This window comes from Fistularia commersonii, chromosome 6 (genome assembly GCF_037954325.1).
Source record: "Fistularia commersonii isolate RoL2024-O1a breed Wild chromosome 6, RoL_Fcom_v1.0, whole genome shotgun sequence".
In the NCBI taxonomy this organism is placed as follows: Eukaryota; Metazoa; Chordata; class Actinopteri; order Syngnathiformes; family Fistulariidae; genus Fistularia; species Fistularia commersonii.
The window spans coordinates 16,300,685-16,322,610 of record NC_141289.1 but is presented as its reverse complement, the minus strand read 5'-3'; the positions used below and the strand labels follow the sequence as shown (position 1 = coordinate 16,322,610).

General features: G+C 40.4%; 1 protein-coding gene across 16 annotated transcripts in view; it reads right to left on the bottom strand.

The window, feature by feature from the left end:
• The window catches only part of unc80 (unc-80 homolog (C. elegans)), a 60,960-nt gene that overhangs the window by 20,245 nt on the left and 18,789 nt on the right, over positions 1-21,926 (bottom strand). For 7 of the 16 annotated variants that reach the window (XM_086148407.1, XM_086148409.1, XM_086148414.1 and 4 more), the window contains 22 exons: positions 21,603-21,751; positions 19,020-19,183; positions 17,505-17,603; positions 17,107-17,315; positions 14,026-14,132; positions 13,740-13,893; positions 11,868-12,040; positions 11,575-11,787; positions 10,438-10,573; positions 10,210-10,343; positions 9,442-9,619; positions 9,135-9,344; positions 8,818-8,915; positions 8,540-8,743; positions 8,327-8,434; positions 7,550-7,688; positions 5,869-6,050; positions 5,147-5,278; positions 2,884-3,070; positions 2,635-2,766; positions 1,049-1,192; positions 849-949 (listed from right to left, as the gene is read on the bottom strand). In XM_086148407.1, the coding sequence (XP_086004533.1) occupies positions 849-949; positions 1,049-1,192; positions 2,635-2,766; positions 2,884-3,070; positions 5,147-5,278; positions 5,869-6,050; positions 7,550-7,688; positions 8,327-8,434; positions 8,540-8,743; positions 8,818-8,915; positions 9,135-9,344; positions 9,442-9,619; positions 10,210-10,343; positions 10,438-10,573; positions 11,575-11,787; positions 11,868-12,040; positions 13,740-13,893; positions 14,026-14,132; positions 17,107-17,315; positions 17,505-17,603; positions 19,020-19,183; positions 21,603-21,751 (3,353 nt within the window). The remainder of the gene's footprint in view (positions 1-848; positions 950-1,048; positions 1,193-2,634; positions 2,767-2,883; positions 3,071-5,146; positions 5,279-5,868; positions 6,051-7,549; positions 7,689-8,326; positions 8,435-8,539; positions 8,744-8,817; positions 8,916-9,134; positions 9,345-9,441; positions 9,620-10,209; positions 10,344-10,437; positions 10,574-11,574; positions 11,788-11,867; positions 12,041-13,739; positions 13,894-14,025; positions 14,133-17,106; positions 17,316-17,504; positions 17,604-19,019; positions 19,184-21,602; positions 21,752-21,926) is intronic. The other 9 variants (XM_086148420.1, XM_086148422.1, XM_086148423.1 and 6 more) reach the window with 6 other exon arrangements.

Below are 21,926 nucleotides of genomic sequence, written 5' to 3'. Positions count from 1 at the left end.
TAAAAAGACAAATACAACTCTTATCCTGCTGATTTATCAGTGGTGGGTTATGCATTTTACACCTGGCCTACAGTACTGCTCAGATTTATCAATCGGACCCTCAAAACTGTTTTATGGCTGTGAAAAACATCTCATTATGCAGTTAGCGGACTAAAAGTGACGGACAAATCCTTTTCCTCACTGTAAAAGGCCTGCTAGCTTTGGAATCGCCCAAACTTTCTAACGATATCCAGATTTTCTTGAAAAGCCCATCTTGAAAATGGCTTTGCCGATAAATATTAAATCACATTCATTTCTCCTTTCTCTCCAGCCATCATGGATTGACGAATTAGTTATCAACACAACTATATTTGTGTTTGTGCAGCTCGCTACGGATGCGGTCTACTAGCTCTGGTTAGTACACACAGACTTTCCAATCAAAGGGCCTTCTAGAAGGCCTTGGTGTCGCAAATCAAAATCTGATTGGTTGCATCAACCATTTCATCGACTCTTATTTTTTGCTAGACCGCCTGTGAATCTGATTCTGCAGACCTACAGGCAGATTTATTTGACTTTGACCCTGCATGGGAACAAATAATGGCTGAAATGTGATTGGTCAAATGCTTTTATATGAAAATATATGTCTGGAAGTAGCCCAGCGAGGGAAAAAGCTATGAAAGAAAGCGGACTGATCATTTGGAATTATTTAATAACCATTAATGGACAAAATATGATTAAAATCAGTCTGTGTTTTAGATGTTTTAGGCCAGCAGAGAAGGCCGTGCAGACCCTGACAGCCCACCACTGTGACTTCTGTGAGTGTAAAACTGGTTCTACTATCACTTATCCGTAGCTGGATGTTAGCCTACCTGCCTGTTGCTGACTGTTAGTTTCTCCAGGAAGTGGCGGAGGACCAGGGCTGGATCTTCAATCAGACAGTTCCACAAAATTTGCTGTGCAACAGCACTCACTGAGGAGAGAGTTAAGAACAATACTTAAATATGTCATCAGTTACTACTGACCAGATGTGGTATTTGCCAAAGGGCAGCGAAAGAAAAACTTAAACTACCAGCTACACCATCCTCTCGGACCTCTCCGTCCTCCATGAGATGCACTATGGGCAGAACAGCAGCGCAGATGCATGCTGGGAAAACAGCTTGGGGTGGCTGCAGCATGTGGTGAGTTGGAGTGTGTTCTGCTGTATTTTCTTCATCTATTTATAAAAAAGTTGAAACTAAATCAGGATGTGCAGCATCTAATCAACATCATATCATATCTCATATTAATTAATCACATATCACATGTATCTAGGATCATATAAGCTTGATACCCTCCTCAAAAAAAAACAACAAAAACATAAAAAAAAAATTAAAAAAAAAACTAACCGCTGGACCAATGGAGCTGATTCCTGATTTAACAAATAGTCCCAAACTCAAGCATTTTGTACACAAAAATGTACCACGTTCACAGTTAGGATACAGTTGGAAAAGAAGGGCTTGACACAATGACACCTTTCATAAAGGTTTTACAAAAATAACCACTTGTTTGTGAAATAAGTCTGTTTTGATCATTTTGATACTGATATTTTTTTTGATACTGATATTGATTTTCTCAGCCTTACAGCTATCCATTATTAAAAACACAATAAAACCTCCATGTTTATTCTTTGGCTGCTGTTTCGAGTGCTGATCTCAGACCTTATAAAAGGAAAAAGGTCACAGTTATGGGATGACACCCTCATTTTGTGAGGACATTGAGAATTAGAGATGTCTGGAGGTTCTCAGTCGTCCAGGTCACGGTGAATTTTTATTGAAATCTTCTTGACGTGGCAACCGCACTTGAATTTCTCCACTTGAAGACACCTCTCATCCATCTTCAGTTCTAACCTGCGGGGAGTTTCCGAATATAACGGTGTCCCACAATAACTGTTATATTCAGAAACTCCCCACAGGCCATTAGAACTAAAGAAGCCTCTCAGAGGGTGAAGAAATTCAAGTCTAGTTGCTACGACAAAAAGATTTCGACGAAAAGTCTGAGGTTGATTTTTTTACATTTAGCCATGGTTCTTAAAAAGTACACCTATATTCTATAGCAGTGGTCAGGAACCTATGGCTCGCGAGCCATATATGGCTCCTCCGGTGACAACATATGGCTCCCAGACAATTTTGAATTGAAAAAGAAAAAATCAGTTTGGAACTGATTTTAAAATACTTGTGATATTTCTTCATCATACTATGTCATTTAAAAATAAACAGAAGTTTTAGTTTTGAAGACAAATTTCAAAAAGAAAAAAAGACAAATTATTACTGCGCATTCCAGGCTGCGTGGATAAAGGAATTTGCATTTGGATCTGCGGTATGTCTAATATGCTAAGATAAAATTGCATCGATGAAACGGTCAAATATAAAGCTACACTTCAAACAAATCCATGCAGCACCAGAGGTCGCATTAAAAGTAAGACACATTTAATTTATTATACATTAAATATACAATATGGCTCTCAATGAAATATATTTAGAAATATTTGGCTTTTATGGCTCTCCCACTCAAAGAGGTTCCCGAGCCCTGCTCTATGGGGTCAATGATGACTGAAATGCTTGAATCTCCACCAAAGCGGTTAACCTCATCTTTTGGTATTTGCTGAAGGTGTCATACCTTCAGCACTGGCCAGTGAGCGGACGGACCACACAGAGCCCCGGCGGAAAGAATAGTTCCTGTGGGAATTACTGGAGGCGCAGGATGGGCTGACAGACAGACGGCGAGACGCCAGGTTCACAACTTCTTCTGCTGGCGGGATTAATGTCAAAACGTGACCAGTATAGATATAGAAAGTAACATGCTTTTCATGGTACAGAGCTCACTTGCCATTGAAGTCTTTGTACAAGGTGTGCTTGAGTGCCCCACCTTCTTCCTCCTGTTCCGGTGGAGGGCTGCACGTGGGCTCATAGCAGGCCTCCTGAGCCACAGGTATCGCTGTGATGATGCTCGCCTCACGGCCGAGTCGCCGCTTCTCTTCTTCCTGCTGCAGGTTCTTCAGGATATGCTCAGCTCGCTGGTGAGATCGTGACACCGCCCGTGCTGAGAAAGATTTCTAGAGGGAGGGTGGAGAAAAGATGCACTCAACATGAAAATTACACTTGTTTCTTTAGTTTTTTTTTTTTTTTTTTTCATAGAACTTTTAGTATACCACTTTTCTACGCTGCTACCACTCAGAAGCGCTTTAGGATATGAAATGACTCGACATCACTGAAATACAGTAACTCTCCTCCAGCACATTGATGCTCATGGTCCAATGCAATCGTAAGCTTGATAAAACAATTAGATTCTGAAAACCTAGTACACAAATACATGTATTTGAACTGGAATAAGGAGAATTTACTGTATCTTGTGTACAGTAAATGCCTCACAGCATTCACGCTAGTGTTCATACACATACATGTTCATGAGATATACACAGCAAAGTCATTCTCATCTAATGACCATGCAGAGACAGCACAACACACACATCTCTGACTGTCCGATGCATGCTGTTATTGCTTTCGTGAAGAGCAAGAGATAAGAGTGGGATATAATCTACTTATCAAGATGCAACTATCCAAAAGGACCAGCCAGGACCCCCACCACCCCGCCCTTCTACTTCTGATTCAGGATGGAAACGGTACCCAATGAGCTAGGATGGGGACAAGTTGTCTCTCCTGCTATCAATGATCTGAAGTAACAAGATGCATCAGCAAAAACATCTGGACAGAAACACCAACTTACTATGGTATGGACTGACTGAATAAATGCAGGGTACTAAAAACAAAGACAGTTGATAGATAAATTATCTGCTCGCACATTATTTTTTTGAACAAATTGTAAAAATCATGCTTTCAAATTAACGGAAAAAACAGCAAAATGAGAGGAAACACCAAAAAAATTAGTTGTCCTGGCCAGTTTTTACCTTCATATTCTTATTAAAATCTGATCTGATGTCGACTTTGCACTGGCGTAGCAGTAACAAATATCTTTTAAAGCAGCGAGCAGAGAATCTCCCTTTATCATGTTGTTTATGTTGATGCTCATAAATGACACTTATTGTGGGACACTCCACTAGAGGATTTCCATAAGCTTCGGCAATGTGGCCGTGGGGATTTGTTCTTTTTCTCCCACATTAGTAGGATTGGAAATTGATGGTGAGTGGGACTGGGGGTTGGCAGGACTCTGTTTAGACAAACAACTCAAGGTCACAACCTGCCAGGGGGAAGAGTTTCCATGTACATATGTCTAATATCTGCTTCTAAGCTTTAAATCCTTCTTGCTCCTCTCTCAGGACACACAGTAACATTGAGATCCTGGCTAAGACACTGAATATCAAGACTTTCTAAATCTTTTGTGTTTGACCCCTGCTTTCTGTGGTGAGAATGGTTTTCTTTGTTATGTAATGCTCGTTCTGTAAGGCTCGAGCAAAAACATATTGATAAGGTAAACAGGCAGAGTATGTTACGCTTTATAAACAGCAATGAAATCCTAATTAAGTGTTGTGTATTATGATCTTTCAGTTCCACAGGAAATAGATTTATCACAGTTTATACAGTTTATTTCAATCGGAGTATCTCAGAATGTATTTTATTATAATAATGATATATTATGAAAAATAAGAAAATAATTATGTATTTATTCAACTTGATCCCGACTAACATGGGAGTGAGAATAATCATATATCCTCACTGTGTACAATGATGCCTCAGTGTTGAAAATTGTCAAAAGTATCGTTGGGATGTTCAGTGGTCCTTGTAGTGGAAAATACCATTATGAATCAAAAGCAACACTGAAACACACAGGCATACTGTTGGCCATAAACCATGCAGCACTCATGTCAATGAGAATGTTAAAGAGCACAGGTATCAATTTTGTGTGACACAAATTCAGGTTTTGCATTCAAACTTTTGCAAACTAGGCATGATGTCATATTCACTCATTGTCACAAGTTATTTCACATATTTTATAATACCATCTGAACTATTCAAAACATTATTGATTGTTGTGCATATTTTTCCCTGTCTTTTCTGCTGCAACTGAGCCTAATTATAAATCAGCTTATTAAAAAGAATTACATGGAATCATTTATTTTATTTCTACCCTTTTTATTTGTGATGAGAGCCACTTGAACTGAGTTGAGACTTACAGACTGGTCTTCATTGATTGGGTCCTGCACACTGCCAGTATTCTGGGGAACCCATGGGGGGTCAAATATTGGGACACATGGCATACCAAGTATGGGAGATGGCAGTGTGAAGTTAATGCTGGGTGGTGGAATCTGAAACAGAGAGATATCAGACAACTTAAAGATCAGCAAAGCACTGCAAGTGCTATTTCGAATAGATCAACCATTAGCAAAACGAGAGGCTTATTCAATTTCCTTGTCAATGCTTGTGTAAGGTCAGAAAGTGGCCATTTAAAATCATTTTAATAAAATGAGTTTGATTTTTTGTGACAAATCCTGCCTTTTTTTGTGAATATTGAAAATTTTCTATGAAAGCCATAAAAATGTGTGGTCATTTTCCCCTATTTTCAGAATTTCATACTGACTTTTATGGAGTTTTTGTAGATTTGGGGATTTTTTTTTCCTGCTGTTTTTTTTTTTAGAAATAAGTTGATCACATCACTTAAATTCACTTCCCATTTTCAGAAATAACTGGTGGAATCTTCTCAAGAAACAAATAATAACATGGAATTTTTAAAAAAGCGAAATAAAAGAACTAAATACTTTTATTTAACAGAAAATACACGAGCTGCATTGCATCACTGATATGTCTACATGCAAGACTTGTCACTGTCAAGGCAAAAAATGTCACTGACTTTCCCTGATGATCAGTAAAAACATTTCACCATCTATAGTTTTCATACTTTGAAGATCTGCTGGGCTCCTTCCTCCATGCGTGGCCACACCTGGTAGCGAAAACGCCACAAAGTATAAAACTTCAGAATGGAGTTGATGCGCTGGCAGGCCTCCTGGTGCTGGAACTCGGCCATCATCATTTCGGTCACTGCGTCGGGCACCTTAACTGCGCACAGAAGGAACATGGCAGCTGGAGGGGAGAGAGGGAGGAATGATGAAAGACATAAGGAGTTAGCAAAAGAGTGAAAGGTTAAAATTTGGAGAGGGCTGAGAAATATGTTTCAGTGTGATTGAGGACATAAAAGGGATTTGGATATAAGGGAGCATTTGTTAGCAGCAGTGTGGATTCATGCCTAGAGAGAGTATTAAAGATGCAGTATTTGCTTTGTGAATGCTAATAGAGAGGTACAGAGAAGGTCAGATTGAGCTGCATTGCGCTTTTGTAGGCCTAGAAAAAGCATACAACAGAGTGCCCAGAGAGGACTTCTGGTTTTGTATGAGGAAGTCTGGGGGGGGCAGAGAAGTATGTTAGACTGGTGCAGGACATGTATGCTAGCTGAGAGACAGTGGTGAGGTGTGTTGTAGGTGTAAGAGAGAAGTTCAAGGTGAAGTTGGGACTTCTTCAGGGATCAGCTCTGAGCCCCTTCTTGTTTGCAGTGGTGATGGATAGGCTGACAGATGAGGTTAGACAGGAATCTCAATGGACCATGATGTTTGCAGATGACATTGTGATCTGTTGTTTAAGCAGGATGGAATGGGTGGAGAAAAGTGTCAGGGGTACTATGCGATAGAAGACTATCAGCCAGAATGAAAAGAAAGGTGGACAAGACAGTGGTGCGACCAGCGATGCTGTATGGCCTAGAAACCGTGACATTGACAAAAAGACAGGAGGTAGAGGAAGAGTTCCCAGAGATGAAGATGTTGAGGTTCTCTTTGGGAGTGACGAGGATGGATAGGTTTAGGAATGAGTCCATCAGAGGGACAGCATATGTTAGATGTTTTGAAGAGAAAGTCAGAAAGGCCAGACTGAGATGGTTGGGTCAAATAATGAGGGATAGTGAGTATATTGGTAGACGGATGCTTGAATTGGAGCTGCCAGGCAGGCGCTCTAGAAGAAGATTTATGGATTTATGGATTTAGTGAGCGAGAGGATATGAAGGTAGTTGGTGTGAGAGAGGAGGATACAGAGAATAGGGTTAGATGGAGAAGGTTGTGGCGACCCCTGAAGGGAAAAGCCGAAAGGAGAAGAGGATGAGGATGAAAAACCTTACCTGTGCCAATAAATTGTCCAATCTCCTTTTTTCCCTGCCTCCATCTCCCACTACTAGTCTGTCTGACTAATGTTATATCTGTCTCTCTGGATCTATCTGTCAACTTTGTTACATGCATTTCCCGTTGTGCATTTTCCACAACAACTAGATCTTGCTGTTCAAGAAGCAGGCGCTTAAATAAAGAACAGGGGGTTAGTTGGTGTCAGGGTGTAATAGGGTTAGATGGAGAAGGTTGATTCGGAAGGGAAAAGCCAAAAGGAAAAGTAGAAGAAGAAGGAAGGGAAGGACAAGTAAAGTCTTGCACTGTTTTATTTATGAAGCTTCACAGTAAAGCTGGTGAAGGATATCACCTGTACCCTTCCATTGTCTAAACCCCAAGAGCGCTAGGTGGACATAAAGTGTGGGATGGCCCACTCACCGGCTGCAGCTGCCATGTGCTCGTCTACACTGAGGAGCAGCTCCCAGGCAGCGGGCTGGATGTCTCCGTACATGTCATCCGTCAAGATGGGAGCTGCTTTGATCAGCAATGAAAGAGGAGCCGGTGACAAGCTCATCACCTGGAGGAATCGAATCGCAGGTACAGTCATGGATTTACTGCATATATTAACAGGTATAGCATAAAAATATAAGTGATCATTTCCTGAAAAAGTACTGACGCTGTTATGTTTTTAAAGAAACCATGAAAAACATTCAGCCTTTATAAGTAAATAAACCACGGGGCAAAATGTATGATTAAAGCATCTTGCCTTGTGTTATTGAGGAGTGGTAGTGGACATTTTGTTTAAGCATTAATTAACCTTTTAGCACACAAAACCAAAAGGTTAAAAGAATCCGCCTGCAGTGAGTGTGAGCATGTGGATTTGTCTGTTTTCCCCCACAGCCTCAGATTTGCAGAGAAAAATGATACAAAATAATGAAATAATCTAACTTTGACAGGACAAAGAATACCAACGTGGCAATGTCATAGAAGAGGGGACTATGACTAAAGTAATGTGAAATTTTAAAATGTTTGTCAAAATCAAAACTTTATTGTGTATGATAGCACATTATAACTAATAGGATTGACAGTTGTTGTAGCGCTTAAGCAAACTACAGCAGGGTGAGGCTTATCCAATGATCATTCTGATGGAAACTTCACTCTCTTGGATTGGGAACACCCTTATTTTTTTTTAATTTGAAAAGTTCACTAGATCACCTGGTTTCTGATGTATTTCAGCATCCCGGTGTCCTTCTTCCCTTCTGTGTTGGTGTCAGTGGGCCTCCTCTTCATAGACGGGGTCCTCAAGCAAGATTTGTCTGAACACTGAAAGCACAGCATCAAACAGAACCCTTATTTCAGTCTAATCATTTCGATAATCACCTAGCAGGATGTATTTGTATTGTTTTTTTGTTTTTTTTTTAAATCCACCTCTTTATTCTTTTTGGCACGTGCCAGGATGTTACCAGAGGAGGTGCTGTCTTCTCTCAGGCTATCCACCGTCTCACCATATACAAGTTTGATGGCTCGCACGAGGCGGGCGCAGGAGCGGCTGTGGTGCTGGTAGCAGCGTGGGTGGCAGAAATCGATGTGGGTGCAGATGAAACTCTGCTGGTTGCATAGCAGGATCATAATCTGCAGCGGGAGAGAAGTAGGATGTGACAAGGACTATCCAGACAGAGAGCGAACACACGGAGTGATGGACCTACGTGCAACCAGGACATGTTGCGGTGGTAGTTGTCCTCCGCTCCCCCTGAGCCCTGGCCCTCCGGCTCGATGCTGGGTTCACTGGTGCTGAAGGGGCTGCCTGCAACAAGAAAATAAACAGTTTGAACGTCCTGTGCGTCAGAATGAAAAACAAATTCCGTGACGAGCCGACGCTCGGGCACACGTGGTGTCAGAGTAAGGATATTTAACTCTTCTTTTCATGCTTTATCTTTGGTTGTTTGCATCACCAGAAAACACAAATCGGGTAGTTTGAGTAGAATTCCATGAAATATCAAAATGTTCTTTGTCCTAAACAAACCTATATCAGTGACAGTGTCCCTGCTCTGTGTTTGTGACAGGAGCCCCTCTTCGTTCTCAGACTCAGAATCCTGTCTGGATAGTTTAGTGCTCTTCAAGCTCCCTGCTCGGCGAATAGATGACAAGGAGCCGCCCTTCTTCACGCGAAAACTGCGAGCCCCTTTGATCTGAAGTAACCTGGAGCCTCCGATACGGATCTTCCGAATGGGAGCTAGAGAAGAGTCAGAAGGGGATTGTATGTGTCTATAAAGAGGAAGAAAAAAAAAATACATTATCAGAGCTGATTTCCCTAAGATGCTACGTCTCACCCTGAGCTTCCTGGTTCTTCTTGTCGTCGCAGGTGGTGTCAGACTTCAGCGTGTGGCTGCTGCTGTTGAGAGAATCGTGTCCATCCTCGTCATCAAGGATGCCAGCGAAGCTGATCTTTCTCTCGTAGCGATGGCGGCCAAGCTCCGGATCCAGACGCAGGCGGCAGCTGTCCAGATCCTACAGGGCACAGTAGCATTGTCAGTATTTTATCAAGATTATTTTTTGTTTGTGTGTGTGTGTTATATTTTTTGTAACTAACTGTAAATCCGTCATCTTTAACTTTGCTGGACTTAATAGTTTCTCAAGTTTGTTTCAATTCCTTTTCTTATTCCTCCTTTATTTTGCAGGTGATAAATATTTATCATAGTGCACATAATTCATATCTTTATTTTGGCTTTCTTCCCGAGGGTTTTGAGGATCATAATTCCTATCCTGGCTGCTGAAAACGCTCAAAAGCTTCCAAGTATGAATTGAAATTGTTGCAACTAACCACCAGCGGTTGTGTGTGTGTGTGTGTTATATTTTTTGTAACTAACTGTAAATCCGTCATCTTTATCTTTGCTGGACTCAATAGTTTCTCAAGTTTGTGTCATTTCTTTTTCATATTCCTCCTTTATTTTGCAAGTGATAAATATTTATCATAGCGCACATAATTCAAATCTTTATTTTGGCTTTCTTCCCGAGGATTTTGAGGATCATAATTCCTATCCTGGCTCCTGAAAACGCTCGAAAGCTACCAAGTATGAATTGAAATTGTTGCAACTAACCACCAGCGGTTCGGTGCGTGGCCGTGGTAAACAGGGAAAGGTTTCCCGCAGGAAAGTGGTGATTTCCAACAGCAGCTGGCAGGCAGCCATCTTCAGAGCAAATGGGCAGCCGCATTTTGTTGGATTGACTGTGTCTTTTAGAGAAGGGTTATGAAGATTGATTAAAAAAAAAAGTGCAATATAAAACAGGGAAATTATATAGAACACAGTGGTTGATTTTTGACTCACTATCATCTAAATAATCCTCTTCCTCATCTTCTTTTCTCATTCGTCGTTTGGTCTCTTCGTCATAAATGTAGCCCAGTATGTTAGCAGGACTCTCGCTGTCACAGTGACACAGCTCACTCAGCCTAGTGCCAATTGCCTGCAAGTAAAATTAAAAACACACACCGTTGACCTGTTCATTTCTAGTTTGAAAATTTCCATATTCCACATAAATTTCCACATAATACCACAGCACAAGTTTTTCCCCACACAGAGAAGCAGGTTTATATTTTATGGCCCTCAGCTTTGACTAACACACACACAGTGGTTTCTTGCTGTGCTTAGTGAAGAAAAGAGAAAGGAAATGTTGTTTTTTTTTTGGTCCAAACTGGACCTTGGAAGGATTTTATTTTTGATGGAATTCTGCTAGAATTTTCCCCGATTGATGAAATGTATATTTTGGATCTAATTCATTCATATCAGTATTGTTTGACACATGGCATGAATAGACTGTTGGTTTTTTAATCATTAAATGATAAAATGACAAATTATCTTTGTGAAAAAAATGAGTAATATAATCGGTAGAATGATGTTTGATGATCAACTTCAATTCTTTTATACCTTGTAAACAGAACAGAAGGGAGAGAGAGAGAGAGAGATGAAATATGAAAACACTTCGATATAATGCAGAAATTACATAACTAACTAACTCAAGAGTCAACAATAGTACAAGCTGATAAAAAAAATATGAAGATAAACTGACTAAATATATAAACTCGCTAAAGAATAAAGGTTAAATCCTGTGGGAATTTTTTGAGTGGCTATCTTCCACAGACAGTGTTCCTCAAAATGGGGGAATCGGACAGGCAAGGAGAAATTACAACAGAATTGCTCCAAATCCAGTGACTAAACACACACTGTCGATGATTAGATTGAATATTCTGAGCAGCATCTTCTCTCCTATTAATAGATACCCCTACACATCATGTAATTTCATCAACAGCAGTGCAGCTAAAGCATAGGACCCTTCATCATAACATGCTGTGTTTTAAAGGAAATGAGTGGGTAGCCGAGGTAGCAATGCTGCAGTAATGAAAGAGTAAGGGAGCCATTAGAAGAGCTATTACTGAAGCTGTAATTAAATAGCCTTATTCCACTCACATCTCCCCACTGGCAGAAATGTTTTGCAGCATTCCACTGGAGTTTCTGGTTCCTTTTGTTGCCAACAATAGGTGACCTGCCTCTGGACAGGCCTCTTTTGGTTATATTGACGTGGTGGCCCTTCATCCACTCTGGCCAGTTGCCACGGTTACAACGATGAACAAATCGCGCGCATTCAAGGAAGAGGGAGGCCCGGGCAACAACTGGAGCTTCCTGGGAGACAAAGAAGATTTGTCGAGGGTTGGGCGAATGTGAGGTGACAGAGCAAGTTGAAATAAAATGTTGTAATATACCAGGTCCAGAGCAGCTGCGAGGATGGAGGCATCAGGGATTGTTCCCGGCTCGCAGCAGTTGAGGAGAAACTGGAAGCGCTTCATACCCTGACGGATGGCACCCAAATTCACCACATTCTTGTTTTTCATGGCCTCCTGACTGGCTGCTAGACGTTCCTGAAAACCGTGAGGTCCTAAGGGAAAAAAAAAGGAAGAAGTAGAGAGAAGAGCAAAGAAAAGGAGAGTTAACAAAATAAACAAAAGGACAGGGGTTGTGTGCGAGGTAGCGACTATGTTTGTTTCTAAGTTCATATTCCAACATTGGAGCAATATCACCATCCAGGACACTTAACAAGAAAATCACCAACAAATGAAGCTGAGATGCAAACAGCCACGGGCAGCGGTTACACTTGCATTTTCATTCCATTATCTTCATATATTCACTAACTGATCTCACAGGGAAGTAATAAGGGAGTCATACTGACAAAAAAAGAACATAGATTTTGCACATCATACTATATATCCCATATAAACCAAATAGAAATGACAAGTGCTACCGTTGCCACACAGAAAGAAGCTGTATATGGACTATTTTCTCACTTGACTGAAAATCAGGCATTGAAAAATACCACCAGACATCACCACAGAAGAGACAGAGAGCACCGGCATGCTCGATGGTAGCACAGATATGCGCTCTACAGCAGAAAGATGGTTTCATTGACGGGAGGTTCTCCCAGATTTCGACATCCTCCACTCCTCTCTGCACAACATGGAGCGTGAGAGGGAGAGAGGCGTTCAAGACGTGCATGGTCGGAAAGTCGGGGGAACTGGTAACAGAATACACAAAGTGACAGCATTAAAACATGAAATCAAGATACGGCAACCCTGAATAAAAAAAATCCCACGAAAATGTGAGAAGTTGAGGTCATTTGGCACAATGAGTAAAAGAAAAGAACGAAAAAAACAAAACAGGAAAGCCCTTTTCTAAAAGGGTGCTGGACTTTCAACATATCTGAATGTCTGAAATATCACATCTGTGATATTTAACCCAAATCATTGCAAAAAATATGCAGCTGTTTCATAGAAAGTAAATGGAAACACGGCGTTGGTGGCTCGGGTTGGCAGCTCTGACAGGAAATAAGCCATAACCGAAAGCTTCCGGGATCATATGCCCTGGCATGCAATAATCCAAATAGCAATGCAGAGCGGTGGCAATGAAAAGTCAATTCAACAAATCCCTACTTCTCATTTGATGCCTTAAATGTTTATCATAAAAAGTTGATTATCCGGTATCTATGGATGTATTTAATCAAACCAAACTGTTGACATTTTAATTATAAAAACAAACAGAAACATTTAACAAGTCTACATTTTATCGGGCAAAAGTGAGTGATCATCATAATCTATTCTACAACCTTTGATGAATGATCTTTAAACCTTCTTATTGTTGATAGAAAAAAATCTTCACCGAGAACTAGATATTCACTTGGTGTGGAAAGAATTTAAAATTGGTGAATTGTTGATTTTATTCCCTTTAACATATTATGCATACAGCATTCCGTCAAGGTCCACCAACGCATTGTTTGCAAGAACTTTCTTAAGGGTGTTTTGTCCAGAGCATTCAGTAAAAAGACCATGACAATCACCGGACACTGATGAGATGGGGAATAATAATAAAAAAAAAAAAAAAAAAAAAAAAAGAAATTCCGACACAGAAGCAGGAAGCTCTCTGGGCTTGCTGACATGAAAAATGGCGGACGAAAAACACTCCGACTTGCGAGGCCAGACAAGACACCACAGGGGAAAAAAAAAAAGAGACAGAGATGGCGAGGGACGGTCAGCAGACGATGGGCGTGGGTGCACGAGGGGCACCCCTGAGTGGGGGAGGTCTACCATCTTTCTCTTCTGTGTGGTGAAGCTTGGATGGATTCCTCCTGCCAGACCTCCATTTACCGAGCCGCTTGAAGAAATTCTCCTCCTCGTCCCTGCCGTACTCTGGCCCGGCCGCACCCCCTTCTGACAGCTTCACTGCACTGGTAAACTTCACCTGTTTTTGTTTGCATAAAAAAAATATAGTCAAGCCAAACGGATGACCGATCGCGACGCTACTACCGGTTTGATATCGGCATCGAAAAACGACGGGGCGTGTACGGCGAATCCGGAATCGTTCATGGTCTACCTTCGAACTCTGTCGTATGAAGGAAAGTCGATCCACAGAGCTGATGTCCAGAAGATCTTCCACGCCATCGGTCAGTCCAGAAATAGATGAACGTTTCAGCCAGTTGCCTGTAATTGTGTGAATAAAAGTAATGACATCTTGAATTACAAATGTGTCTCAACCATCCACACACACACACACACACACACACACACACACACACACACACACACACACACATATATGTATATATAATGCTACAGCACATGCTCAAACACAGGAAAATGTATCACACGTTACTTTTACACGCTGCGGCTTACAATACATTCATTCAGGCTCATTCAGAGAGTTACAAATGATTTTTGCTATTTCCTGATCTGTCCAGACTTAATCTGTGAAGAATCTGCTTCTTGTGATATCGTTCATCGCAAAATGTAATTTAACAGTTCACCTCTCACCCTAAGGAAACATGTGACATGTGGCCAGTTGGGTTGTCCAGTTTCGGTACGGATTCACCACATTAAAGGTCAAACAGAGGTCAGTAAAATTTGTGACGATAAGTATTTTACTTTTTTGATTTATTGTCAAAATGACCTTGACCATACACCGTGTAGTCAGGTTGTCTTTGAGTTGTGTAGAAGTTTACATTTTTGCAGTGGTAATGAAATTCTCTCAGGCTTTCTGGCAATATAATAATTGAATGGACCGATCACCAATGATTCTGCAAAAATATTGTGATCAGTTTTTGGAAAACCAACAAGGTAAGGGGATTTTTTTAAAAAAAAATCTGCTCAGCAAAGTGGGGGGGAGTAGATTTTCACATTTTTCAAAATGCATGAATAGCTCGAACAAAAGAAAATATTCTAATCTTTGACAGATTAAGGGATCATCATCTTAATTTAATTTAATTTTTTTTCCTGGTCATTTTCTTCTAAAATTTGGTCATTTTTCTCATTTCCGGTTGAATTTCTTGACAAATTTCATACATATTTTTGTAATTTTTGAAAGAATTACAAGAACTCATTTGTTTTGTTTCAGTGTGCATGTATGACTTTGGCCTCTTAGTGGTTTAGTGATCCTCCCCTTACCAATTCAAAATCAAATCATAGCCACGACCCCCAAAACAAACAAATGAACAGAAAATAAATACTAAAAAATGCCACCCTCCATCCTTGTCAATCCATCACATTTAATTTGCTAGATTCATATTGACCCAGGTCGGCCATGCACACTGGGGATGGGATTAGGGTAACCAACACGAACGTAAAGATGATTCACATTCACATACGTAAGACAGAGAGAGTGAGTGGTAGACCAACTGTCCCACGGCATGCTGAGGTGCAAAAAGGAACACAAAACAGATCGAAGACATGAAGCGTTGTGACTTGACTGTTCCCATGTTGGACATAAAACACAACACGTTAGAGAGAAACTAGGTGACTGGAGGGGAGGTGCAATGAAGTATTTTGAGGAAACGAATACAGTTACCTGCTATTGAAAATGACAATATAGCATGTTTTCATGCACGCTGCTACTCTAGGTGGCAAATGCACATTGAAAAATGTCACTGATGAAAGTCAGATACTCTATAATGTGTCTTTGGAGTAAAAATTTTGCAGTATTAGAATTCAATCTGTGGCACACAAACACACAACAATCTCTTGAGGGTTGGGAAAAAAATAAGGACTTTAAGGTTGTGTTTGGCAAGAAAATGACATAGAAAGAAAGTCTAATTTTGAATCAGTGCTGCCATTATCTGCATAGAGTTGAAAATATGCAAGAGATGAGTAAGCAATATAAAGAAAATGACCAGGAAGGGTACTAATATTTGCTTGACTTTATAAATTGCATGATATCAGTTACAAAAATAATAACTGGAATAAAACTTAGATAAATAATTGATGTTGTGTTATCTAAAATGATCCAGACCTTAATTAATTGGGATCTTTCCTCATATCAATAAAAGGTTTGTTAACATCGCCATATATAAATGTATTTCTTTGTCCCCCTGCCCGAGTTGGGAGTAAAAAAAAATGGTTCAGAAATACAATCATGGATTTGATAATGATCAGCTTAATAATAATAATATTTTCATCAAAATGTCCATATCCCAGTTACAAGTTACAGAACCTGAATGTTTTCTTGTTAAGTCTCCATACATAAGCAGTCTCCATCCATGCCCATGTTGTGGCTCTAATGTGAATGAAAACTCAAAAGGCTTGTGCTTTCCCAAATTAGTTGCAGAATGCCAATTGCATGAAACGTCATACTGATGCAAGTCAGACAAGGCATATAAAAAGACATCAACGTTGAATGCCAAATATCGAAAATAACAACATATGCCACTAAGATAAAAGGATTTTTTGCCCCTCTTTTTTGTCGTGGATAGAGTCGGTGTCATTCTAACTGCATTTTCATATTTGGGGCAATGTTGGATCTCAATGTGTGTTGTTGTCATGTATCGGGCTGAAGTTATTCTTGTAAAGCCTTCAAATATAGATACACTTGGCTCACATATATTTGGTGACAGGGCTCGGCATTTTGACCGTATAAAAAAAGCTTTACAAATGTTTCATGTTTGCAACCCCCAATGTGTTCTGGGTTTAAATCCAGCCTTGACCAATTTCGATTGAATTTTTAGTGAGTCAAGGTCAAAGTCAAAGTCAGCTTTATTGTCAATTTCTCCGCATGTACTGGAAATATCGAGGTATCAAAAAGTGTTTTTTACAAAATCCCACAGTGACATGAAATTAACATAATAATAATAATGATAATTATAGTGTGCAAATTAGCAGTAAAGTGCACTTTTATATTAAACAGTATAATTACACTATGAGGCCTGAAGTATAAAGTGCATGCAGATACAGATATTGGAGGTGTTTTTCTGTGTACGTTTTAGTGCAAAAGTCAGTAGGTAGTACCATATGGTATGGTATATGGTGCAATAGCAGCATGATGGTTTACTCAGTGCAAAGTAGCAGTGGTGCAAAAAAAAGAAAAAAAAAAGTGCTAATGTTTCGAAATATTATCTGAGAGAGATGAGATCAAAATGGCTAAATATCATAATATTGGCTACTTTCTATATTGAAATCCCACTCTTACCTATTGGTAGTTTTAGTTTTTTGCGCAGCGAAATGCGTCGAGATCTGGATCGGGACCGGCGGTCAGTGGTGGTGCCGGAGTGGGCGGTGGTGCACTCTGATGTGTCCTGCTCCGATTGACTGCTGGTGTCACTGGCAGCACTTTGTGACTTGAACATCTTTCTCCAGAAGTCTTTCCTACCCAGTAAAGCCCCAGGGATCTGTTCCTCACTTTGGACACACAGAGCGGAAGAGAAAAGGAACAATGTTGGAATTAATAGTCTACTTATGGGCTCTGAAAACTATTGTTTGAGGTGGTGTTGCTCATTTGAGCTGCAGGATGTCTACGTGTCTACTTTTGAGCAGAGAAATGGCAGCCAGACCCAACATAGATGGTGCAATATGGAGACAGACACTCACTGTTCGGGGGTCTGGGGGGGTCTACTTGAGATGTAGCTGCGACACTCATCTGCAGCACTGGAGACCTGACCCTTCTCCCCGGACACACCCGCTTCTGACCTGCACGCACATGCACACACACACAAACACACACACACACCAGAATGACTCAGACAGCTACTTGACTTACCTAATCCAGTAAACCCATTGATGAGATTTACCACGGTGGAATTTAAGTTTATTCACCGTGTAGTGAAAATGTCACTGCCTGACTGTAAGTCTGCAGGGAGAAAATTACAGTCGGGACGCCCATCTTACTCTAAGGCGGAAACTTGGATAAAACTCATAAATCATATGTTGACTTTTTAACACTGTCTGGGGCACTGAGGATTATGTATGTAGCATGATTTATTGATATCTAAGGGGAGTTTGAATATTGTCGCAAACTGATTAACCTTTCTTTACAAGCAAGCAGAAAATTCTCTGGAGGCCCTCGGGGGGTTATTGTATCATCTTATAATCACTGAGCTTTTCAAAAACCCAAAGTAGAAATAATTGCCTTTATTTAAATTGCTGGAAAGTGATTGGTCCTTACTACTCAAACTACAAAAATTCCCCTTTCTGACCAAACGATTCAGTCCTAAATGTATAGATGTTATATGTATAGAAGGTACCAATACCTGGCTTAGAGTTAGTTTGCCATGTGTGTGTGTGTTGCTATGTGTGTGTGTGAGCGTTATCATCTGTTGCACGTGTTTGGTATTTAAAAGAATCACACAATGATAATGGAGTGGATTTTAATGGAACTTGGTAAAGGTGTGGAAAACTGGCCAAGGTAATAGTATTTCAAAGTGTGTCTCAATAAAAAAATTGACAAAGTATTACTTTTTCTTTTAGAGGTATTTGAAATTTTAAGACTTTTTCCATTGATTTCTTGGGAAACTCAACAAAGAGATTGAAAAGTCAGATATATGCAGGTTTTAAACTCTCAAGCAGCTGGTGACAACAATCCACCTACATGTTTGTTTCTATATGATGTCACCTTTACTGGCACACTTAAATAAAATCCTTGCCAAGAATTTGGTCTATTAGCCATTCAGAAAAACTTCCTTAACAGATACAGTCCTACTCTTCCCTTTATCAGAGAAAAGACAACACAATTTTGGAAATCAAAACTCTCCCCTGAAAGACCCTTTCTTAATGCTACATAATACACCCCAGACTAAATTGTTGGCAGCTGAATCGTTCCGAAAAAAAAACATAATGACACCAATCAATCACTCGTGCAAGAAAACAGATGCAAATGTGACAGACAACAAATACATATATACATAAATAAATAAAAAGCCATGATGAGAAGCATCTCTGATTAAAGAGTGGATGAGACACATCCAGGTATCAATAAAAGGAGGAGCAGCATCGGGTCTTACTTAAAAAAAAAAAAATCAATCTCTTGACAAATAGTGTTATAACATACATTAATCGGACCAATTTTAACGTCATTTAGACCATTTCTGAGTACAAACAGGCCAGTACCTCCTTGGGCCAGGCTGTTTAGTCTCCTCTTTCTCCTCAGGCTTCTTGGTGGCTGTGACCTTCTCAGCGCTGTCCAGGAGCGCGCTCAGTGCCACTCTGCGAAATACATTTCCATGGGCCTCCTTAATGAACTGCACCAACTGGCGGATATCACAGTACAGACCCTGTGAGGGAGGGCAGGGAAAAATGAGTGAGAAAACATGGATGGTGTAAGATCAAGTCAAGGGAGTAAGCGAAAGGAAATTTGGCAGCTTGGATGTAGTATGAGGCTACTAATTTGCAGCAAACGCATAGTGTGTGTGTGTGCTTTTACATGCATTTATGCATCATTGTTGCAATAGATTGTGTCATTTCCATTTCCAGCTTGTGAGTGGGTGGCCTTGCATTCTGTGCCATAATAAAGCCCTGAAAGCTGAGTCATCTCCCGCCAACTTACACTAGTTATGCCAACCTCGAGGCCTCACAGAGAGACCGGCCCCCTTGCTGCTCTTAAAACAATAACAAAACTAGCCTCTGAGGCATTTTTGTTTCTAAAGTCACATCGCGAGGTTATTTATCGACTTATAGCATGATGTAATGACAGAATTGCGTAGAAAAGCAAAAATGTATGGATTAGGCAACTGGGAAAATTTTAAGAACATATAGACCCGTATAGCAACACTGAGCTGAACCAACATGATGCACTTGCACTCAGTTCAAATACAGCAATGGATTATTATAGTGGACTAAAAGGAAGACTTCATTCAAAGACAAACAAATGAAGACATACATTTCTACAGTTACATAATTAAATACATTAAGTATATTAACCCCTAAAATGCAATAATTAGCTTATTACAGTACAATAATGATATAATTTCGAAAAACTATTTTGAATCACACTGCAGCTTAAACAATGATGGAGCTAATTTATGGATTTTTTGGGGGGCTGACGAGTTTCATGTCGCCAAAACATTTAGCCTCATCATATCGGACCAATGAAATTACTGTGAAATTTTGAGGCTGACTTTTTCTTGTGCTATTTATTATAAATCTTTTTCATCAGCCTTGTTGGAGGCACTGTTCAGATCCACCGTTACAATGTGGACACCAGCGCTTTATAAACAAGCGCTGCCTATATATGTGCACACATATTTATTTTTTATTTTTAGCCAGTGCAGCTTATATTCGGGTGCGCTCAACAGTACAGGAATTATGGTAATTTTCTCATTAAATATAATTACTGCTTGATTTAACATAAAGCTACTCAATGTTAATATACTTTAGAAAGAAGACTTTTAAATGATTTAAGTTGATGAGCTCTTCTATCTCAGATTCTTTTGTGCTTTGCCCGGTGCAAAGTGAATTGGCTCACTTTGTTGCAATATTGTTTGTGTTTACTACAAAAAGCAGACACAGCAAAGTATATTGTCAGTACATTGACCTACAATGTAGGGAATTCAAAATAGACAAAAGGACTCAGGGTCTGAAGAGGCAACATGGGGCCCATAATTCTTGTTGAAACGGTCTTGTCGTGGCAACTGGACTTGAAATTCTACACTTGAAGACATTTGACCCCTCATCCGAGCCATTGTGAAAATATTTATTGGCCTCATGTCTGTTGTGGTTCTCAGTCCTCTCTTGTCATGGTGAATTCTTGTCGAAATTTTCTTGCCGTGGCAACTGGACTCAAATTTGTTCACTTGAAGACGTTTCACCCCTCATCCGAGAGGCTTCTTCAGTTCTCTTGAACTGACAAGAACGAACCTGGATGACTGAGAACCTCCACAGATATTGGGTCAATAAGTAAATACACCGACTGAGGTCAGTACATTTACATTTACAGATTTCCGAATGACTAACTGCATCTGTGGTAATTCGACACACACCTGTTCTCTGCCACTGACAAGATTGTACAGACAATCCTTGTTTTCTCTCATGAAAGGTCACCCAATCTGGAAAGTAACTCCTATCAACAGTGGAAGAAAAGATGTCTGAGTTGACCTGAGCTGGGTGACCGCCTTGCTTTGGCTCTTCAAAGGAAGACACTGCAACCTGTGGAAGATTATATCAGGACGGCAAGTTCTGTCCTTGGCAGGGAACTTTTTTGTGGCCACACTCATCATACCGAAGTAGCAGCTTGTGAAGGTGACCATTAGATTTGTTTCAAAAACACTGTTTGGGGGTAAGAGTTATCAGGATATACCTTGATCCTTGTGAGGACTAAAAGAGTCTAACAATACATACATTGAAAAATAAGTAAAAGTAAGTTTTCCCCGATATTAACCCAACTCCAAAACCTCTGGCTTCAAGACACCATTGATGGATTGTAATGGCGGTGCAACCCACTGGTGGAAAGGACGAATCTTCACAATAGGAGGTGTTCATTGCCCTTTTTGCAGACAACGAAAGTAAACTTCATGTCCAGTTAGTAAGTCACAATTACACTGACATGGACAAAATCAATCGAGTCCAACATCCTAGAAAGGCATTTAATCAAATATGAAGCACTGGGTGAATCTTTGAACCGGATAAGATAAACAGCCAGAGGGAACAGACAGACTGGGGGGGGGGGGAGGCAGATGGTCTGACGATGTCACCCACCAGGTTTTCGGGGCTGTGAAGCTCATGTGTGGTTGAGGCACAACGGGTGATGAGGGATTTGAACATGCAGCCCACCACCACCGCCTCCATATTCTGGGCCACAGACTTGCTGTCCCCTGTGGTGAAGTTGTTTCCAAAGCCCGCCTTGTCTGGAAGCAACAAGGAGGCGGGAAAGACCACGGATCACACAGGGGGAGGTTCAGGAGGCGAGGGGAGAACATAATTGACAGCTGACCAGCTTTGAATATTAAACGGTGAGCCCGTACAACAAGTAGAGAAAGGGGAGCGGGTGGGGCAAAGGAAAAGGGTCCATACAGCATATGG